At 35.8% G+C, this 21,015-nt stretch overlaps 1 protein-coding gene across 1 annotated transcript in view; it reads right to left on the bottom strand.

The window, feature by feature from the left end:
- LOC148950849 (dynein axonemal heavy chain 3-like) overlaps window positions 1-21,015 on the bottom strand; it is a 93,949-nt gene that overhangs the window by 33,610 nt on the left and 39,324 nt on the right. Inside the window, exons 11-12 of the mRNA XM_089090930.1 lie at window positions 19,718-19,838; window positions 6,115-6,266 (exon numbers count right to left, since the gene is read on the bottom strand). Of these exons, the coding sequence (XP_088947056.1) occupies window positions 6,115-6,266; window positions 19,718-19,838 (273 nt within the window). The remainder of the gene's footprint in view (window positions 1-6,114; window positions 6,267-19,717; window positions 19,839-21,015) is intronic.

Below are 21,015 nucleotides of genomic sequence, written 5' to 3'. Positions count from 1 at the left end.
ATCCTTGATGGTTCGTACTCACATACACCTTACTACTTGATTTGCAAGGACTTCTAAGGTTTGCTCTGAATTTCACTATTAAAATTCTTTTCTTGCCATGTACATCTCTCTTAGCATCAACTTTTTAGTATACTATAACGTTAAACTCTATTTTAAATTGACAACACTGTTCAAACACCACTTGTTTATTATACAGAACACATCGAAGAAGTGAAGCTAGTTCATGTCATAGGACAAATTTATCATCGCTAAACATTTCCATAGATTGACATTGTTCCAAATTTGAAATAAATAAGTTATGATTTAACAACCCCGAGGGGTTAACTTAACTGATAATCACCAATTCGTAAATGCTATACCCTTTTTTTGCAATTAGAGTTAGGTTTAGCAGCGACAAATTCCTAACAAATTAGTCTTGACTAAAGGCAATTGTCCAATAATCAGTTTAACCCTTTTTTCTCCACCTTCATACGATCCAACTCCCAAATGCTATCTAGCTCTGTTTTTTTCCATATTATTCAATTAATATCTTTCGTATACTCCAATTCGCAAATGCTGTACCCTGTTTTTTGCAATTAGAGTTGGCTTTAGCATAGATACATTCCTAACAAACAAGTCTTGACTAAAGGCAATTGTCCAATAATCAGTTTAACCCTTTTTTCTCCACCTTCATGCGATCCAATTCGCAAATGCTATCTAGCTCTGGTTTTTCCCCTATTATTCAATTAATATCGTTCGTATAGTCCAATTTGCAAATGCTATACCCTTTTTTTCTCTACCTTCATACGATCCAGTTCACAAATTCTATCTAGCGACACATTCCTAACAAACTAGTCTTGACTAAAGGCAATTATTCAAAAAATCAGAAACCAGTCTGATAGCACATACTTCAAAGAAATGGAACAGTGGATAATGCATGGGAGATAGACAGCTTTTCCTACAGAATCATTTCTAAATACGCAATTTGACAATTTCTAGTTTTGGTTAAAAAAAAAAAAAAATGTTATGATGAAAGTGTCTCAAAAACTAGTCTGCTTGCGTTATACAATCTCAATTATACTTTCAAAACGTGTTTGATCATCTTATAGGTATATAATATAAAAGGTTTGGTCGCTTTTTGCAATGTGTTCGTCAGACTGCACTGTATATTCATGCCTCAGGTGTAAGTTTTCTTGTAAGTTTCATTTCAATAGGACTACCACTACTGTCCTCTACTTTATTTTAATAAAAATAAAATTTCAATAATTATAATATGGTTATAACCGTAAGATTATTTCTTTGAAATTTTTCGTCCCTAAAATTTCTGCACCCGGGGCAAGTGCCCTCTCTGTAATCCCCCTAAAACCGCCTCTGATCTTCGGTAATTCAATTTTCTCTTTTTCAAATTTTAATCGCCATCAAGATACATTTTAGTCAGTCTTACATCGTCATCAGGACTGAAAGAAGATTGGACTTAAAAATAGTCAAAACCAAACATAAAAAATGTATGACTCTAAAAGTATAAAGGAAAATAATGTGTTCATCTCAAGGTCGTAAAATGAAGAGGGTGATACTTTTTAACCACATAAGTTTAGAGAACTCAGTTTATTAATCCCGGTGAATGATCAAAGACACAAATAAGTGCAACTTAAGCGAAAAGTAGACCCCGAAGCCGTGCCGAAAAGTCGGCGGCCCGCCGCCAAAAAAAAAACGGCGGCGCGCCGCCGAGCTTGCATCAGCGCGCTGACGCCGCCGCTGATTCTATCGGCGAAGGTGTCACTAATACGCCGCCGTTTTTTTTGTTTTTTTCCCTATTTTTTGGTTATCGATATCGACCTCCGGGCTTCAACCGTCATCCCGGCTAATCTATTTCTTAAGAATAAATACTGTCATCTTGGGCTCGCCATGCATATCGGTTCGTAGGAAGGAGAAGAAGAAATTTTTCTTGAAACAAAAATTCTACCTTCCACTTTAAAATTCTGTTCATTTTTCTTTTTGATTTTTCGGATGAAAAGAGGTAGGTAAAAGAGCATTAGGCAATTCAGGATGATGTCATAGGCAGCGCAATCGGGCTGTCTAAGTAAAGAACAATGTTGGCACAATGTATTATTTATTTATTTATTTATTTTTTTCATACCAGGGCAATTCGTATTGAAGGAGTTGACGTAGAAACTTCAAAAAGGGCTCATTCGATTGGAAATTGGAATAACTAGTGCCCTTTTTAATAGTCGAAAGTGATTGGAAGGCAGCTAACTCCCCTTCCACACCCACCGTTTCCCCAAACACATCCAATCAAAATTTTAAGATAGCCATTTTGTTCAGAGTAACTGATTTCCAGAGAGAAAATATGTTTTTTGAGGAGGTTACTCCCCCCACAACCCTTAGGGAAAGGGTTTTTTAGTTATGCCGTGGAGGTATATAAGAACGATGTTGGCACAATGAATTATTTATTATTTTTCCCTTTAGACCAGGGCACTTCATATCGAAGAAGTTGTCGTAGAAACTTCGAAAAGGTCTCATTCAATTAGAGATTGGAGTGGCTTGAGCCCTTTTTAATAGTGGAAAATGATTGGAAAGCAACTAACACCCTTTCCACGCCCACCATTTCCCGAAACACATACAATCAAAATTTTGAGATAGCCATTTTGTTTAACGTAGTTGAAAGTTCTGGAAATTAGGTCTTAGAGGATGACAACCACCCCTCACAGCCCTTAGGGTAAGGGTTGTAATTTATGCCCTGGGGGCATATACGGTGTTTATAGAAAGCGTTGTAGTAGAAACTCAAAAAGGGATCATTAGTTTGGAAATCGAAAAGCCTAGTGCCCTTTTTAATAATCGAAAGTGATTGGAAGGCTTGACATTTTTATAGTAGAGATCGATGTGGGTATAATGTATCATTTTTTGTCGTTGTTGTTGTTTAGACCAGGGCACTTCGTATCGAAGGAGTTGTCGTGGGAACTTCGAAAAGGGCTCATTCGATTGAAAATAGAAAGGGCTGATGCCCTTTTTAATATCCGAAAGTGACTGAAGGGCAGCTAATCTCCCTCCCAACCCCAACCAACCAAATGGCCTTTTTTTTTAAAAAGAAATTTTTGCGTTAAGATTAAATCAGAATGCACTGTGTTTATGCTAATTCCCAATAAGGCATCTCAGCAGTATCCCAAGAACGACTGAGGGTATTATGTTTAAACTTTTAGGGTTTCTTCTGCTCTTAAAATTTGACCAAATCAAAATAGCGTAAGTTTGTCCAAGCCGTCACAGAAAATAAACAGTTTTGTTTGCGAATGCTATCAAGTTTCCTATTTCAGATCAACTAGAGGAGGTAGGAAACTAAGTTAAACACTACTATATGTGTCCAGATTTTTAAAAGGGTTTATTTTGTTAAATTTTTCTGAAAATTGTTTTCCAGCATACAAATAGCAGGCCAAACTATAAATTCTTAAAAAAAAAACAAAAATATTTAAAGTATGATTTTCTTTTTCCCTGAAAAGACTATGTCAATATAAAACGAACAGAAATTAATTAAAAAAACTGTCTCCAAAAATTAAGTTTTTTCAAAGAAAAGTAAAGAACTCCATTAAACCAAAAATGAGCAAAATTAAAGTCAAATAATCTACCAACCGTGAAACTACGACAAATCATATCGATAAATAAATGAAACCCAAAAAGAACAGAAATTGGTATAAAGAACCTAGTTAAACTCAAAAACAAGCAGGAAGTAACATTAGTTTGGCTCGCAACCCCTATGCCTTTCCAAGGCCAAAACATATTTTATACTTCACTGAAAAAACTACAAATGGATATGTATGTTAAGTTTAGTATGAATATACAGATATTTAGTAATCAAAATGTTAATATTGTTTTATTTATTAAAGTTATAAAAGTAAAAACATTTATATTTTTTCAGTATAAGTTAAAATTAAGTTCTGGCCTTGGGAAGGCATAGGGATTTTGATCCCAACTTTTGTTAATTTCTGCTCGTTTTGAGTTTGACTCAGTTATTTATTGATATTTTGTTCGTTTTGGGTTTCATTTATTTATCGATGCTGATTTGCGGTAGTTTCCCGCTTGGTAGATTATCTAGAGCTAGTATAGAAACATATCTATAGAAATGAATTACATTTTTTTTGCACAGTTAGCAGAGCACATTGAAGTTGAAGTAGCCTTAAACTTTGACTTGAAACATTATAACTTGACCACTTCTTTCAGAAAAGAATTTCGGAGGGTTATTCCGTGTTGATAAGAAAAGAGGCTATAGGTGCAGTTTAGTTCCTCCTGTAGTGTAGGGCACAGGAGCCCTATGGTGAAGGTGCAGGTTTGTTCTCCCTTATAAAACAATTTATTTCAGCAGATACAAAGAAGCAGCCCATTTGCGGCATTCTGTGGGACCCCAAGGTCCAATACTAGTATCAGATCCTGCGAATGGCAGTTTACGCTCGTCAAGTTCTGGCTGTACCGACCACATGTGCCCCTGCTAAACGGCTTTTTAGCACGACAGGGCTGACAGTGACTGCAAAAAGATCAATGGCTCCAGGCAGAGTGAACAAACTCACTTTTGTTACATCAATTGCAAATAACGTGATGTAACCGCGGATTTAAAATTGTTGGTGTTGTTAAACCATGGTATCTGATTTGTATACAGTGTTTTTTCGATGTTGTTTTTTGTTTTTTTTTTCCCCAAATCATTAACAAGAAGGAAATGACTAAACACGGGATTTTATAGGAACAATGCGATGATAAACATAAACACAACATAGGTTTCCCTGGGTCTAGTGACTAATAATGAGAATTCTTCTTGGTATGATAGACGGTGAACAACACTTTCCGCACGGCCCAACAAATTCCTGTTTTGTCATGTTGTTACTGTATGTTTTTAGCCAACCATTTAAAAATCCTTACTGAAATCAAGGTTGAACGTGCTTGGTGAAGTGGAATTTTTATTATTATTTTTAATCAGAAAAATCAGCGTGCCGTGGCACCCCGCCGGTCTAAAATTGGCGGTGTGCCACCAACAAAATTTCGGCGCGCCTGGCGGTGCACCACCGCCGATACTGAATCACACATTCACCGCCGTCGTTTCGGCGTGGCGTGGCTTCGGGGGCTAGCAAAAAGTAATAATAGTAAACTAATTAATAAGTATTAGTAAAATAATAAGTAATAAAAATGAGGATAAAACGGCAAAAAAGTACAATAATAGAAGTATAATAATGATTGTAATGAAAAATACGTGAAAATAATAAGTGTAATCATAAAACTAACTAATAAGTATAACAATAAAAATGATAAGTATAAAAATAAAAAATAGGCAACAATAAAATGAAAAGATATAAAGATAATAAGCGAATTCATGAACAAGTTCAATCTTGGCAAGGGTCGCAGGTATTCCAATGAATATCTTCGAATTCTTTTTAAAATTCTGGATTGTCTCTGGCTTAACTGTACTGAACCCTGATAACCCTGACTGATTGAATTATGCGACTAATCTCTTAAAGCAGGATTTGGTAGTATTTAAAGGGAATCACATGAATTTTCAAGAAGCTAAGAAAAATTGAAAGCTGGACATGGTAAGATTATTCGAAAGAATGCAGATAGCTAGTAAATAAAGGAGAAAAATATAAATAGTGCTCTTCATGATAGGGGCTACCTGAATAATTTCTCCAGAGCATAAAGAATATTTTCTAGATCTGTCAAACAATGTATCAAGTGAATGAAACTGAAAGCTGGACATGGTAAGATTATTCGAAAGATTGCAGATAACTAGTAAATAAAAAAAAAATATATAAAGAGTGCTCCTCATGATAGGGGCTACCTGAATAATTTCTCCAGAGCATAACGAATATTTTCTAGATCTGTCAAACAATGTATCAAGTGAGTGAAATTGAAAGCTGGACATGGTAAGATTATTCAAAAGAATGCAGATAGCTAGTAAATAAAGGAGAAAAAATAGTGCTCTTCATGATAGGGGCTACCTGAATAATTTCTACAGAGCATAAGGAATATGTTCTAGATCTGTCAAACAGATGTATCAAGTGAGTGAAATTGAAAGCTGGACACGGTAAGATTATTCGAAAGATTGCAGATAACTAGTAAATAAAAGAGAAAAATATAAAGAGTGCTCCTCATGATAGGGGCTACCTGAATAATTTCTCCAGAGCATAACGAATATTTTCTAGAGCTGTCAAACAATGTATCAAGTGAGTGAAAAGTAGAGTTCATCGAGCAATCAAGTATTAGCCAATTCTGTGTTCCTGAGCGACACGGGGCTCTTAAGCAGGATGTTAGCAGACCTGAAATTCGTAAAAATTTGTATTTCTTAGTGAAAGTTGGCTCAAGTGCTGCTCTTGAGTCTCAAGGCACATTGTGCTACCTGCTATGAGCTCATTATCCCAAGAGCTTAAAATAAAGTGAGACAGATGATGCAGCGGCGTGTTTTATAGCACAAGAAATTATCTCATACTTTTTTCTTATGCTGAATTGGTTAATAAGGTAATCAAGTTAACTTTTTATTAATAAAACAATGTTAAAACTCTAGGTGAGGCGTGAGAGCTTGGTATATTAGTGTACCGAAATTAAAACTTTATAAGAGGTAGGAGAGATCAGTCATACTTGAGGAACTGAATGCGTCATAGTCAATATTTCAAGATGGTTACATTTTGCTATTTTGGTGTTTTTCCAGGTTACTGCGAATTAACTTTTCCAATTTGCATATTTTTCCAACTAATCATTCTTAGAAAATTGAACCTTAACCATATTTTTACTAAAAAAAAGGCTTCTGATGCATTTTTGCTTTTATGGCTTCACTATCTTGCATTAGGCATCCGATTACTCTTCTCAGTAGCTCTACCTAAGGACTGCCATCCATAAATACATACTACAACAATTGGTATTACCTAGTACGGATATAAAGCCCATTTTTTCAATAAGCTTCTTCTCGTTTGATTTCCATAAAAATTAAAGTATTTTCGTAAAAAGCTCCTATGTAATTACGAACATACAAGACGAGCCCTCTCTTTATGTGCATTAATTAAAAAAATGTTTTCCACAAAATAAGTTTTTTAAAGAAAAATTAAGAATTCCATTAAACAAAAAATGAGTAAAAATAAAATCAAATAATCTACCAAGCGTGAAATTACCACAAATCAGCATCGATAAATAAATTAAACCCAAAACGAACAGAAATTACAATAAATAACCGAGTCAAAAACAAAACGAGCCGAAATTAACATAAGTTGGGCACAAAACCCCTATGCCTTCCCCATGTTTTTACTTTTATAACTTTAATAAATCAAATAATATTAACATTTTGATTACTAAATATCAGTATATCAGTATACTGATATCAGTATTCTGAGTCTTCAACCAGAGTTCAACCTGTTAACACCTATTTGGTTTATGCCTTTCTGCATTAAATTCAGTTAATTCAGTGACATAGTTGATTAACTGTAACCTTACTTCCGGATTTTGCCACCAGCCATCAGGTGAATTGAACTTTTTAACCCTTTATATTAACCAACCAAATAACTAAAGGACAACCAATTCAGTGACAAAGTTGACTAACTGTGACCTTAATTCAGGATTTTGTCACCAGCCATCAGGTGAATTGATTTTTTTTTAACCCTTTTGATTAATCAACCAAATGACTAAAGGACAACCAAGACTAGAGAGTGTGTCCTGAGTGTAGATTAAGGGCAACAATCAATTGCGTGGTATGTAGTACTTGCAACTTTTCCATTCATGAGCAATGTGCGGGGATAGAACTTTCCCAATGGAATAAGAACTGGTTACGTTTGGATTGTTCCTTGAAACAAAACATCACCAAAAATCAAGAATATACCACCCCTAATTCTTCGAAAGCTAATGATACCCCACGACGCCGATTGTCAGGAATAAATTCTTCAAAAACTAGCGATACCCCTCGACGCCATTGTGAGAAATAAATTCTTCCTTAATAGAAATTTTAGATGGTATCAGGTCGCCCCCCCTTGCCCCGACTTGTCAAAGGGATGGTAAACTTTCATTGCAGCCCATAGCGAGTGTCAGGCTACTCCCCTACCAGTATTAACCAGTGTTGGCAGTTGCCAGACTCATTTTCTGCTAGAAACTAAAGATGCCAGTACCCAGACGGATTTTGAATATAATTGTGAGCCTTCTAATGATGCCTCCTGCCAGACTGAAAATTTTCCTTGTGGCAATTATTATTCCAGCCCCCTATGCGACCCTTTCCTCCCCTTCCTTTTTAGTGCTAAAAAAAAACTCGAGTTCGTTACCAACGAAATTTCTACGTTCATTGATCTTAGGGAGAATATAATTAAGAACACACTTAATTATGTGAATACGAATAAAAAAAAAAAAAACACCAATTTGAAACCAACTGCAATTCAATCCAAAAGCAACAACTCACAACACATGAATAATAATGAAGCAAGTGTCAACTCAAACATGAACTTAATCGTTCACCTAGTTCCAGAGGTCAGTGACAGCTTAAATGAGAACTCAATCAATATTCCAGATCCAGAGGTCAGTGACAATTTAAGTGTGAATTCCGCCATTATTCCAGTTCCAGGGGTCAGTGACAATCTGAGTATTATTAGTAAATTGGTTCCTGAAGCCATATCAGGGAAGAATTCTAGTGCCTGCCGTTTTCACTTGGCCAACAAGTGTATAAAAAAGAGTGATTGTACCTTTGTTCACCCCTGTATGTCTTTTTTAACTACTGGTCACTGTAACGACAATTATTGCTCCCATTCCAAACCCTGCCATAAATTTCAAAGTGGCCTTTGTTTCGAAACTAAGTGCACGTTATTACATTTGAAAAACAGGGATTATAGTGCTATAACCAGGCCCAGTAACATTTTTAATAGTAAAATAGTTACAAGTTCTCAATCAACCCAAAAGCGGAGCCCCCTTCATTCAATTAATAAAATTAGCTCGCCAGCGCATACTCATCCTTTTTTATCCCAAATCCACCCTGCTCACTCAAAAAACTTCCACCGTTACCACCCAGAAAAAAAAACCATATTACCAGAAAAATCCCTTCCCTCTTAACACTCCAGTTAACCCCTCCCAAGTTGAACCCCCTGAAAATACCACCGTCTTATTTCCCTCCCTTATTTTCCCGCCTCCGACCCATGAGTTTTATCCCTCATGCCCACCGTACCAGGGTGACTCTGGTCTGAGAACTTTTGCATTTAATAATTTTTGTTCTCAATATTCAAGTTTAGCCCCCGTCAAGAAGTCCACTAGAACCCCTGACCGCATCTATGATATAAAAAAAGTAAAGAGTAAAAACGGTACCTTCACAAGTCGTTTTTGATTCCCCAAACTTTTGTTGAGCAACGCTGCAAGCCTTAACTTTAAAAAACTCAATGAATTAGACACCCTTTCTAAAATATATAGATTAGATGTAATCGCTATTACTGAAGTTCAAGCTCAAAATTTTTACATGTTAAAGATTAACAATTTTTCTCAATTTATTAAACTGAGACCTGAAAACCACCCTCTGGGTAAGAAAGGTGGCGGAATTCTGTTCTTTATCCGTAATGATTTATATCCAAGTGAAATCCCAATTCCGTGTCTTAATCCCTTTGATGAAGTTATGTGGGTGTGTGTTCGACCTAAAGTCTTGCCGCGTCCTTTCAATTTAATTATCCTTTGTTGTTTTTATTACTCCCCTAATCAGAGATCCGCTGACAAAATAAATTTTATTGAAAAATTACATGCAAGTGCTGACTTTGTACTATCTAAATACCCAAATGCAGGAATTTTCCTGATGGGTGATGCAAACGATATAAGACTTGATTCTACATGTAACGCTTTTAATTTAAAACAGGTCGTTAATGTCCCTACTACTAAAGGCAATACTACTCTTGATTTAATTTGCACTAATCTTTCGAAGTTTTACAAACCCGTCTCCACTCTGCCCCCCCCCCTAGGGGGTAGTTACCACTTTAGCCTTTTCCTATCTCCGCTGGCTAAAGTTAAACAGTCGTTTTCTATAACTGAAACCCCCTATAGACCTCTCACTGACTCAGAACATTTAAATTTTGGCTCTTGGATTACTACTGAAAATTGGTCCTCTGTATATCACACAAATGACGTTGACTACATCGCTTTGTCCCTTCAAAATATATTGAGGAGTAATTATGAATTCCACTTACCTGAGAAAAAATTGAAAACGTGTTCTGCAGATAAGCCTAATGTTACTGAGTCTTAAAAAACTTATAAGAAAAAAAATGAATTTTTTCAAAGCAGGTCGTATTAATAAGGCTAATAGTCTAAGGAAGTTCCTAAAGGAAAAATTAAGAAAAGAAGTTTCTAATTATTATAATAATAAAGTCAAAGATCTATATTCTAACAAGCCCAAGCTATCGTACAGAAAAATTAAGGAAATGTACGAAAAAAGTTTTTCCGAAATTGATTTTCATTTCCCTGAACCCCCTAATAAGATTGCCAACGATCTGAACTTGTACCTTGCTTCCATCGTGCAAAGTCTCCCCCCTTTCACTGGCTCAAGTCCAACTATTCCTCCCAATACTTCCTTCCCCTTTATTTCTCCCTCTGATGTTATAAAAAAAATTCTTAAGCTTAGAAAATCATGTATTTTTCCCTTGGACATCCCAGTTGACTTAATTAAAGCCTTTTCGGACAAAATTGCTGAGCCTTTATCAAATATTTTCAACCACATCACAAAATGTGGTAAATTCTCATGTTGCTGGAAACAAGGTTTTATAACACCTGTCCCTAAAAAATGCGCCAGTCTGACTTTCGCCAACATTCGCCCCATTACGCTCACTTCTGTTTTTTCCAAACTTTATGAAGGTTTCCTCTGTGACTAGCTTGAGAATAAAATATGTCCGCGTATTGACACCCGGCAGATTGGTAACTTAAAGAAAACTTCCACCACCAATTACCCTGTGCACTTAATGCATACCATTGTGAGTAACCTTGATAAACCAAATATCTGAACCTTGTCTTAGTTGATTTACAAAATGCTTTTGACCTGGTTGACCACACCATACTAATTCGTTCACTACTGGTTCACTTTAAAATTGATCCTCTGTTAGTAAATATTGTTATATCGTTTCTTTCAAATAGATCCCAAGTTGTTAAATACAAAAATATTTTCTCTAACCCCCTCCCTATACATTGTGGAATTCCTCAAGGAACCTTAATGGGACCACTTTTATTTCTAGTCATGATTAACGATATTGTTAGGGAATTCCCCCAAAGGTGGAAATACGTGGATGACTTGACGATCCTCGAAGTAGGTCACAGGAATATTAAAACTGACCCCCTTGAAATTCTATCCCACATTTTGGATGAAGCTAAGAACCTAAATATGAAAGTAAATTCCACTAAATCAAATATAATGACGATAAATTTCTTGAAATCTATTCCCGCATTCCTTGACCCTATCCCCCCAGATATTTCTGTGTCTTCCTTTAAACTACTTGGGGTTACAATTTCCTCTAATTTAAAGTGGGATATCCACGTGAAATATATTGTCCGTAGAGCTAATGCGGCCATGTCTCTCATTAAGCTCTTGAATAAATTTAACATCCCCCCATCCCATTCTTTAAGGATTTATACTTCCTATGTGCGCCCACATCTTGAATATGCTTGTCCAGTATGGCATCCTAGCATCTCCCGTGATTACTAAAAAAAAATTGAATCTATTCAAAAAAGAGCCCTAAGAAAAATTTTTAAAGAAACTTTGGTACCATAGTCACTCCTTCTAAAAAAAGCCAAGCTGGAAACTTTTGAGCACAAGAGAGAAAAGCTGTGCCCCCGGTTCGCAAAAAATGCAACAATAAACCCTCGCACGGAAAAAATTTTCCCCAAAAGATACTCCCCATCCAGACACCGCCTGCCACGTACTGTCTCTGAACCCATCCCTATCTTGTCCCCCATCCGTTGTTCTACCTCCAGATATAAAAAAAAACCTTTGTCCTCTTCATTACTGATCAAACAAACCACAATTTTTTTTTTTTTTTTTTTTCTGTTTTTTTATACTGCTGATACCCATGCTGGTGTCCGTTTGGCTCTTCCGTTCCCTCCCCTTTTTATATATTCTCTTTTAAACCTTTTTAACATTATTTTTATCTTAATTTTCTTTTTTGGTTTTGTTTTAATTTGTGCCTTTTTAACTTACCTACATTTGACACTTTTTGTTTTTTAGACTAATGAATGGCTTTGCCTTTCTGATATTGTTGTTTTTGGCATTGTTAGCCAGTTTTTTTAGTTGTTGTGATATCTCTGTCTTTTTTTATTATATGACCCCGAAATGCGAATTCGGCCCTTCGGGGCTTGTGATAGTCATTTTTCGAAATAAATATCTTATCTTATCTTTTATCTTAAACTGATAATGCACATTCATTTGTTCAGTAAAGTGCAAATTTTGTTCTGGCGTTGGGAAGGCATAGGGGTTTTGCGCCCAACTTATGTTAATTTCTGCTCGTTTTGAGTTTGACTCACTTTCGACTCTCTTTCAACTCACCTCCAATCAATTTCGACTATTTAAAAGGGCACTACCCCTTTGAGTTTCCAATCAAATGAGCCTGTTTTGAAGTTTCTACGATAACGCCTTCTATAAAAACCTTATATGCCCCCAGGGCATAGCTCAAAACCCTTGCCCTGAGGGTTGTGGGGGAGTGTCCTCCTCAAAAACATATTTTCTATCAGAAAATAAACTACGCTGAACAAAATGGATATCTCAAAATTTTGATTGTATGTGTTAGGGGGAATGATGGGCGTGGGGGGCTAGTTGCCCTCCAATAACTTTTGACTATCAAAAAGGGCACTAGCCCTTTGAATTTCCAATCGAATGAGCCTTTTTGAGGTTTCTACGACAACACCTTCTATAAAAACCTTATAAGCCCCCGGGGAATAACTTAAAGCCCTTACCCTGAGGGTTGTGGGGGAGTGTCCTCCTCAAAAACATATTTTCTATCTGGAAATCAACTACGCTGAGCAAAATGGCTATCTCAAAATTTTTATTGGATGTGTTTGGGGAAAAGATGGGCGTGGGGGGGGCTAGTTGCCTTCCAATCCCTTTCGACTATTAAAAAAGGCACTAGCACTTTGAATTTCCAATCGCGTGAGATTTATTTGAAGTTAGTACGATAACGCCTTCTATAAAAAACCTTATATGCCCCCAGGGCATAACCTAAAACTCTTGCCATCAGGGCTGTGGGGGAGTATACTCCTCAAAAACATATTTTCTATCTGGAAATCAACTACGCTGAACAAAATGGCTATCACCCTGAGAGTTGTGGGGGAGTGTCCTCCTCAAAAACATATTTTCTATCTGGAAATCAACAACGCTGAACAAAATGGCTATCTCAAAATTTTTATTTGATTTGTTTGGAGGAATGATGGGCGTGGGAGGGGAGCTAGTTGACCTCCAATCACTTTCGACTATTAAGAAGGGTACTAGCCCTTTGAATTTCCAATCGAATGAGCCCTTTTTGAAGTTTCTAAGACAACACCTTCTATAGAAACCTTATATGCCCCTAGGTCATAATTTAAAACCCTTGCCCTGAGGGTTGTGGGGGAGTTTCCTCCTCAAAAACATATTTTCTATCTGTAAATCAACTACGCTGAACAAAATGGCTATCTCAAAATTTTGATTGGATGTGTCGGGGGAATTTATGGGCGGGGGGGGGGGGCTAGTTGCCCTCCAATTACTTTCGACTATTAAAAAGGGCACTAGCCCTTTGAATTTCCAATCGAATGGGCCTGTTTTTAAGTTTTTACGACAACGCCTTCTATAAAAACCTTATATTTCCCAGGGCATAACTTAAAACCCTTGCCTTGAAGGTTGTGGGGGAGTGTCCTCCTCAAAAACATATATTCTATATGGAAATAAACTACGCTGAACAAAATGACGATATCAAATTTTGAGTGGATGTGTTTGGGGGAATGATGGGCGTGGGAGGGGAAGAATGCCCTCCGATCTCTTTCGACTATTAAAAAGGGCACCAGCCCTTTGAATTTCCAATCGAATAAGCCTTTTTTGAAGTTTCTACGGTAACGCCTTCTATAAAAACCTTATATGCCCCCAGGGCATAACTTAAAACCCTTGCCCTGAGGGCTTTGGGGGAGTATCCTGCTCAAAAACATATTTTCTATTTGGAAATCACTTACGCTGAACAGAATGGCTGTCTCAAAATTTTGATTGAATGTGTTTGGGGGAATGATGGGCGGGGGGGGGGGTTTGTTGCCCTCCAATCAATTTTGACTATTAAAAACGGCACTAGCCCTTTGAATTTCCAATCGATTGAGCCTGTTTTGAAGTTTCTACGACAACGCCTTCTATAAAAACCTTATATGCCCCCAGGGCATAACCGAAAACCCTTGCCCTGAGGTTTGTGGGGTAGTGTCCTCCTCAAAAATATATTTTCTATCTGTAAATCAACTACGCTTAACAAAATGGCTATATCAAAATTTGCTTTGGATGTGTTTGTGGGAATGATGAACGTGGGGGGGGGCTAGATGCCCTCCAATCACTTTCAACTATTTAAAAAGACACTAAACCTTGCATTTCCAATCAAAAGAGCCCCTTTTGAAGTTTCTACGACAACGCCTTCTATAAAAAACCTTATATGCACCGAGGGCATAACTTAAAACCCTTGCCCTGAGGTTTGTGGGAGAGTGTCCTTCTCAAAAATATATTTTCTATCTGAAAATCAACTACGCTGAACAAAATTACTATCTCAAAATTTTTATTGGATGTGTTTGGGGGAATGATGGGTGTGGGGTGGGGTTAGTTGCCCTCCAATCACTTTCTACTATTAAAAAAGGCACTATCCCTTTGAATTTCCAATCGAGGGAGCCTGTTTTGAAGTTTCTACGACAACGCCTTCTATAAAAACCTTATATGCCCCCAAGGCATAACTTAAAACCCTTGCCCTGAGGGTTGGGAAAGAGTTTCCTCCTCTAAGAAATATTTTTTTTCTGGGTATCAACTACGTTGAACAAAATGGCTATCTCACAATCTTGATTGGATGTGTTTGGGGGAGTGATGGGCGTGAGGGGGGGGAGGGCTAGTTGCCCTCCAATCTTTTTCGACTATTAAAAAGGGCACTAGAACTCTCAATTTCCAATCGAATGAGCCCCTTCTGAAGTTTCTACGACGAGCCCTTCCATATTAAGTGCCCTGCTCTAAAGGAAAAGATAATAAATAGTACATTGTGCCAATACCGTTCTTATATGCCCTCAGGGCATAAGTTAGGACTCTTGCCCCGAGGGCTGTGGGGGAGTGTCCTCTTCAAAAACATATTTTCTACTTGGAAATCAACTACGCTGAGCAAAATGGCTATCTGAAAATTTTGATTGGATGTGTTTGGGGGAATGATAGACGTGGGAGGGGGCTACTTGCCCTCCAAGTACTTTCGACCATTAAAACGGGCACTAGCCCTCCAATTTCCAATCGAATGAGCCATTTTCGAAGTTTCTTTGACAACTCCTTTGATACGAAGTGCCTGGGCATGGAGGAAAAAAAAAGCACATTGTGTCCACACCGCTCTTTACTTAGGCTGCGCTAGCGTGCTGCCTATGATTAAATAAAAAAAAAAGTTTTTTCAACTGAATGTCAGGAGCAACATTAAAACTTAAAACGAACAGAAATTATTACGTATATGAAAGGGATTGCGGCCTCCTCAACAACTCGCTCTTTACGCTAAAGTTTTTTAGTTCTTTTTAAAAAAAGCTTCTTTTAAAAAAAGCTTATTCTAATTAAGCGACCCTAATTTTTCAGGAGTGGTTCTTAAAGAATTGGGACAAAATTCTAACTTTAGCGTAACGAGAAAAGTGTTGAGGAGGGGGCAATCTCCTTTATATACGTAATAATTTCTGTTCGTTTTAAGTTTTAATGTTGCTCCTTACTTTCAGTTGAAAAAACTTGTTTCTTTTATTTAATGTATTATTGTTTTTAAATAATGCCAGAAAATCTAGCCCCACCTCCACGGAGAAATAAACCTCCCTACGGAATATCCTCCAGACAATTCTATCCCGGCGAAAATCTACCGACGACAATTACCCTTAACAACTCCACGGGTAAAATTGAGAGGGAAAAGAGAAAGCAAGACATATAAAAAGAATTTTGTATAGGAATTCTCGCAAATTCTCCCAGTACAAAATTTCCCCTGATAAGTTCACCCCCTGTAGACTTCTTTCTCCATGGAAAATTCCCCCTTGGAAAAACCCCTGCAGAAAAGTTTCCACCCCTCCCGAAAATGTATACATACTTCCCAATAACAAATACTAAGCATAAACAAAGGGGAAATGTTGTAACTTAAAGACCTTTCCCCTAGTGCTCTGGGGGGGGAAGTAATGTTGTATCAAAAGGCATAGTTACTGGGCCTTTCAACTATGATGAACAAAACGGCTCTCTGAAATTATAATTGGAGGATTTTGAGAAAAAGGGGTGGGGAGGGGGCCTAGTTGCCCTTCAATCTTTTTGGTTACTTAAAAAGGGCACTAGGACTTTTGATTTATGTTTAAATGAGCACCCTCACGATATTCTAAAACCACTGGGTTGATACGATCATCCCCGGGGGAAAAAAAACACACATACGTGATCTTTCTTCTCGCACAAAATACAAAATTCCACGTTTTTGCAGATAGGATCTATAATCTTCTACAGTAGAGTTTCGGGATACGGTGAATCCGATGTTGTGATTTTCATTAAGATTTTATGACTTTTATTGGGTGTTTCCTCCCTTTTTTTGGAAAATAAGGCAGATTTTCTCTGGCTTGTAGCCTTTAATGGGTATGATTAAACTTAATGAAACTTATATATTCAAAATCAGCATAATAAGCTGATTATTTTTATATATTTATTTGTACTATATCGAAATTCCGTGTTTCGCTTACTATTGAGCCGGGTTCTGTTTGATTCAGTAATATAATTTTGAAATGAAAGTACTATATAAAATGAGCCACAATATATATATATATATATATATATATATATATATATATATATATATATATATATATATATATATATATATATATATATATATATATATATATATATATATATATATATATATATATATATATATATATATATATATATATATATATATATTATGGACGACAGTTTTTTTTTTTTTTTTTTTTTTTTTTTTTTTTTTGCCAAGTAATTACCTCTTAAACATAATATATATATATATATATATATATATATATATATATATATATATATATATATATATATATATATATATATATATATATATATATATATATATATATATATATATATATATAAAAATATATATATATATATATATATATATATATATATATATATATATATATATATATATATATATATATATATATATATATATATATATATATATATATATATATATATATATATATATATATATATATATATATATATATATATATATATATATATATATATATATATATATATATATATATATATAGAAAGAGATATATAAAGAAAAGAGAAAAGAAAAGATGTAAGAACAAGAAGAAAGGAGTGTAAGAGAGAGGGAGAGAGGGGAAAAACTAGAAAAAGAAAAGGACTATTTATTAAGCCGCATGTTTACCATCTTTTGAAATTACTAAAAAAAAACTTAAGCGTAAAGAGCGAGTTATTGACAATGGGGAGAACCCCCTCATATACGTAATAATTTCTGTTCGTTTTAAGTTTTAATGTCGCTCCTTACTTTCAGTTAAAAACTTGTTTTTTAGTTAATTTCTGATCATTTTTTTAATAATGCTGGGAAATCCAGCACCCCCTTCATGGAAAAATTCTATTCACCCAAGAAAAATTTCTCCATGGAAATATCCTCTTAAGTAACTGCCTCCCCATCCCCTCCCCTTTCACCAGAAAAAATCCCCCCTGAAAACGTCTGTATACTTCCCAATAACCAATATTGTATGTAAACAATGAGCAAAGCTAATAACTTTCAGCCCTTCTCCCGGGGACTGTGGGGGATTAGGTCATCCTCAAAGACACAATTATTAGATTTTTTTTACTATGCTTAACAAAATGGCTATCCGAAAATATTGAACGGGGACTTTGGGAAAAAATGAGCACGGGAGGGGGCCTAGTTGCTCTCCAATTCTTTTGGTCACTTAAAAAGGCAACTATAACTTTTAATTTCCGTTCGAATGAGCCCCCACACATTATTCTAGAAAACTGGGTTGATACAATCATCCCTGTGAAACAAAAACTTTAAAAAAGTAAACACACATCCGTGATCTTTCTTCTGGCAAAAAATACAAAATTCCACATTTTCGCAGATATAAGCTTGAAACCACTATAGAATGGTTTTCTGATATGTTTAATCTGATGGTGTGGTTTTCATTGAGATTTTATGGCTTTTAGGGGGCGTTTCCCCCTTTTTTTGAAAATAAGGCAAATTTTCTCAGGCTCGTAACTCTTGATGGGTAAGCTTGATGAAACTTGTATTTTTGAAATCAGCTGAAAAATCCGATTCTTTTTAGGTATCTATCGGTATCAAAATTCCGTTTTTAGAGTTTCAGTTACTATTGAGCCCATTTGCTCCTTACTTATAGTTCGTTACCATTAACTGTTTGATCAACTTTTAGAAGAAAAAAAAGATAAGACCTTGGTTGAATCCCTTGGTGGAAATAAAGTGTGCACCTTTAAGTTCCAAACAATATTTCCATTCTGATTTACCTTAATAGCTGATCTAAGTTTTGATAAAGCTGATTTGCACATCCTGATTTGCACTGTGAAATTAGTAAAAGTAGCTCGTCTCTACATAGACTGGTCACGTCTATGCTTCAGTATGATTCACTGCTTTAGTACAGTCCGTTCAAGAGGAGGGGAGTGATGAAGCTGCCAAATGTTACTGGGGATGGTACGAAGAGCAGTGGCGGTTCTGGCCTCTCTTGCGCATGGGGCAAAATCTTGATTAGCGCCTCCCCTGTCTCCCAAAAATTTTCATTCATTAACAAAATTCTCATTTGTTAACATAACTTGAATGCAAAATATCGCAGGAAAAAACACATTAAAACTAATTAGATTTGGGGTACTTACTTTTATTTTCGAAGAATGGTGATGAAAATATGGAAAAAATGAAAAATTTGGATTCAAAATGATTATAACAGTTAGATTATTTATTTGAAATTTCGTGCCCCTGAAATTTCTGCGCCCGGGGCAAGTACCCCTACTGTTCTCCCTAGAAAAAATTCTGGGGGGGTCTTGCTGCGACCTACTTTTAAGGCGTTTGGTAACTTACTAGATTACATGGAATATTTTCCAGGGAAAGAGGAAGGGTGCCAAGGTTAATGTTGCCCTGGGCACCATTAACCCTAGGAATGACCCCAATGCAGGACATGGTGCGAATATGCCAATTTGGTGGCTCTGTAGTGAGCTGGTATCATATCTAGATATATCAGGGAATGCAGATGAAATTTTTTTTTGCAGTTTCTTTTCACTTGTGTTCTTCAAGAATTGGATGGAATGTGTCTGTAATGTAAAAAATTTAAAATTTCACTGTTTGTACTTTGTCAATTAGTTTGATTAGATTCAATTGACGAGAAACGGAATTTAAACCAATCTTTCAGAGTCCTAAGAATACAAGTTTTGTACATGACACAAAGGAAAAAGACATGAAATAGGATGCCTGACAAAACATATCCTGATTTTTACAATCAGTTCAAAAGTACTAGTTTTGTTTCTGTTTTTCAATCAAATAAAGATAAATGCATATCACTGTACCATCTTTCCATTCCTGATTTTTAAACTTTCCAAAGACTTCACTGAGATTTCCAGCGGAACAAAAAATCCATTGAGCAGAAACTTCGGTTTTTCTTTGTCGTGTGAGATATTCTTGAAGTACCTATAAAAAGAAGCATACGTATTATATTTTAACTTTAAATAATAGGTCAATCACAATTTGTAGCCAAAGATTTCTATAGCTGATAAAAGGTGTCGCAACTGTGCTTACTGCAATTTTCTTATCTTAACTTGAAAAATGGACAGTTTTGTAAATAGATGTCTACTAACCTATCCTTACATCTGAACTGTCTCCTTGAAAAAACATGTTATTCTCCTCAGGACTATAGCTTCTTCTATCTTCTACGATTGAGCCTTAATTTGGAGCCTTATCTCCCTCAATATATTTTAGTAATGTATATAAAGAAATTATTAAATTATACCGTCTAAAAAAATGAAAATTATGACATTTTAAACTTTCAAAACACGTTAAATACTTTTAATGCAATTTAAGTTACATTGCCTACGAGAATCATTGTTTGTGATAAAGAGATTTGAAAAATTATAAGAGTTGGATCTTTGTCAGCATGAGAATCTAGGGAGGATAGGAATTAAAAAATATGAGTACCCCTAAGAATACAGTGTCTGATGACTTCATATCAGTACTTTTCTATTTCCAAGAATTATTTAAAGTCAAAATCCAGTCTGTGCGAAGTAGGCCTATGTTAGCTTGGGAACATCTTGGTAGGTTAGGCAGGCTAGTTGGCTTTAAGATTGTAGGCCTAATGGAGACAGAATTCTGTTGTTATCACCTTCCTGTACGTTTTAAGTACCTGCAAAGACGAGTATACATCATTTTGGGTAAAACTAAGTCCTAACTTGCACAAATTCAAGATGGCGCTGGTGACTTCTTTTCGATACAAGCGTCAGTTTTCACTTATTAGTTCATCACACTATCTGGTTTGTGATGGATTTTGCTCAACAATTCTTCGTATGTCTGATATCTATGCATTGTGAAATTTTTTGAATTACTAGTTATTTTTGTGTGTTTTCTAGGCTCAATTGTACACAAAAGTGATCCTTATCTTAGACTTAATTTGGATGCTCATGTTTCACTACCATTTAGACACTGCAAAGATATTAGTCAGTGGGAGTTACAAAATACACTACAAAAAATTAATGAGATGGTTTCCAATTTACAAATGAAGCTATTTTTTTGGAAAGCTTAAATTCCAATTAAAACGCAAAGACTAGTTTCACTCACAATATGGTTCTCATTACGCGCTAATTGAAATACCGCG

The sequence above is a fragment of the Artemia sp. Qi Xiang Cuo genome, chromosome 6, assembly GCF_049724085.1.
Source record: "Artemia sp. Qi Xiang Cuo chromosome 6, ASM4972408v1, whole genome shotgun sequence".
Lineage (NCBI taxonomy): Eukaryota > Metazoa > Arthropoda > Branchiopoda > Anostraca > Artemiidae > Artemia > Artemia sp. Qi Xiang Cuo.
The sequence above is the reverse complement of the archived record's forward strand: the minus strand, read 5'-3'. Positions and strand labels throughout refer to the sequence as shown.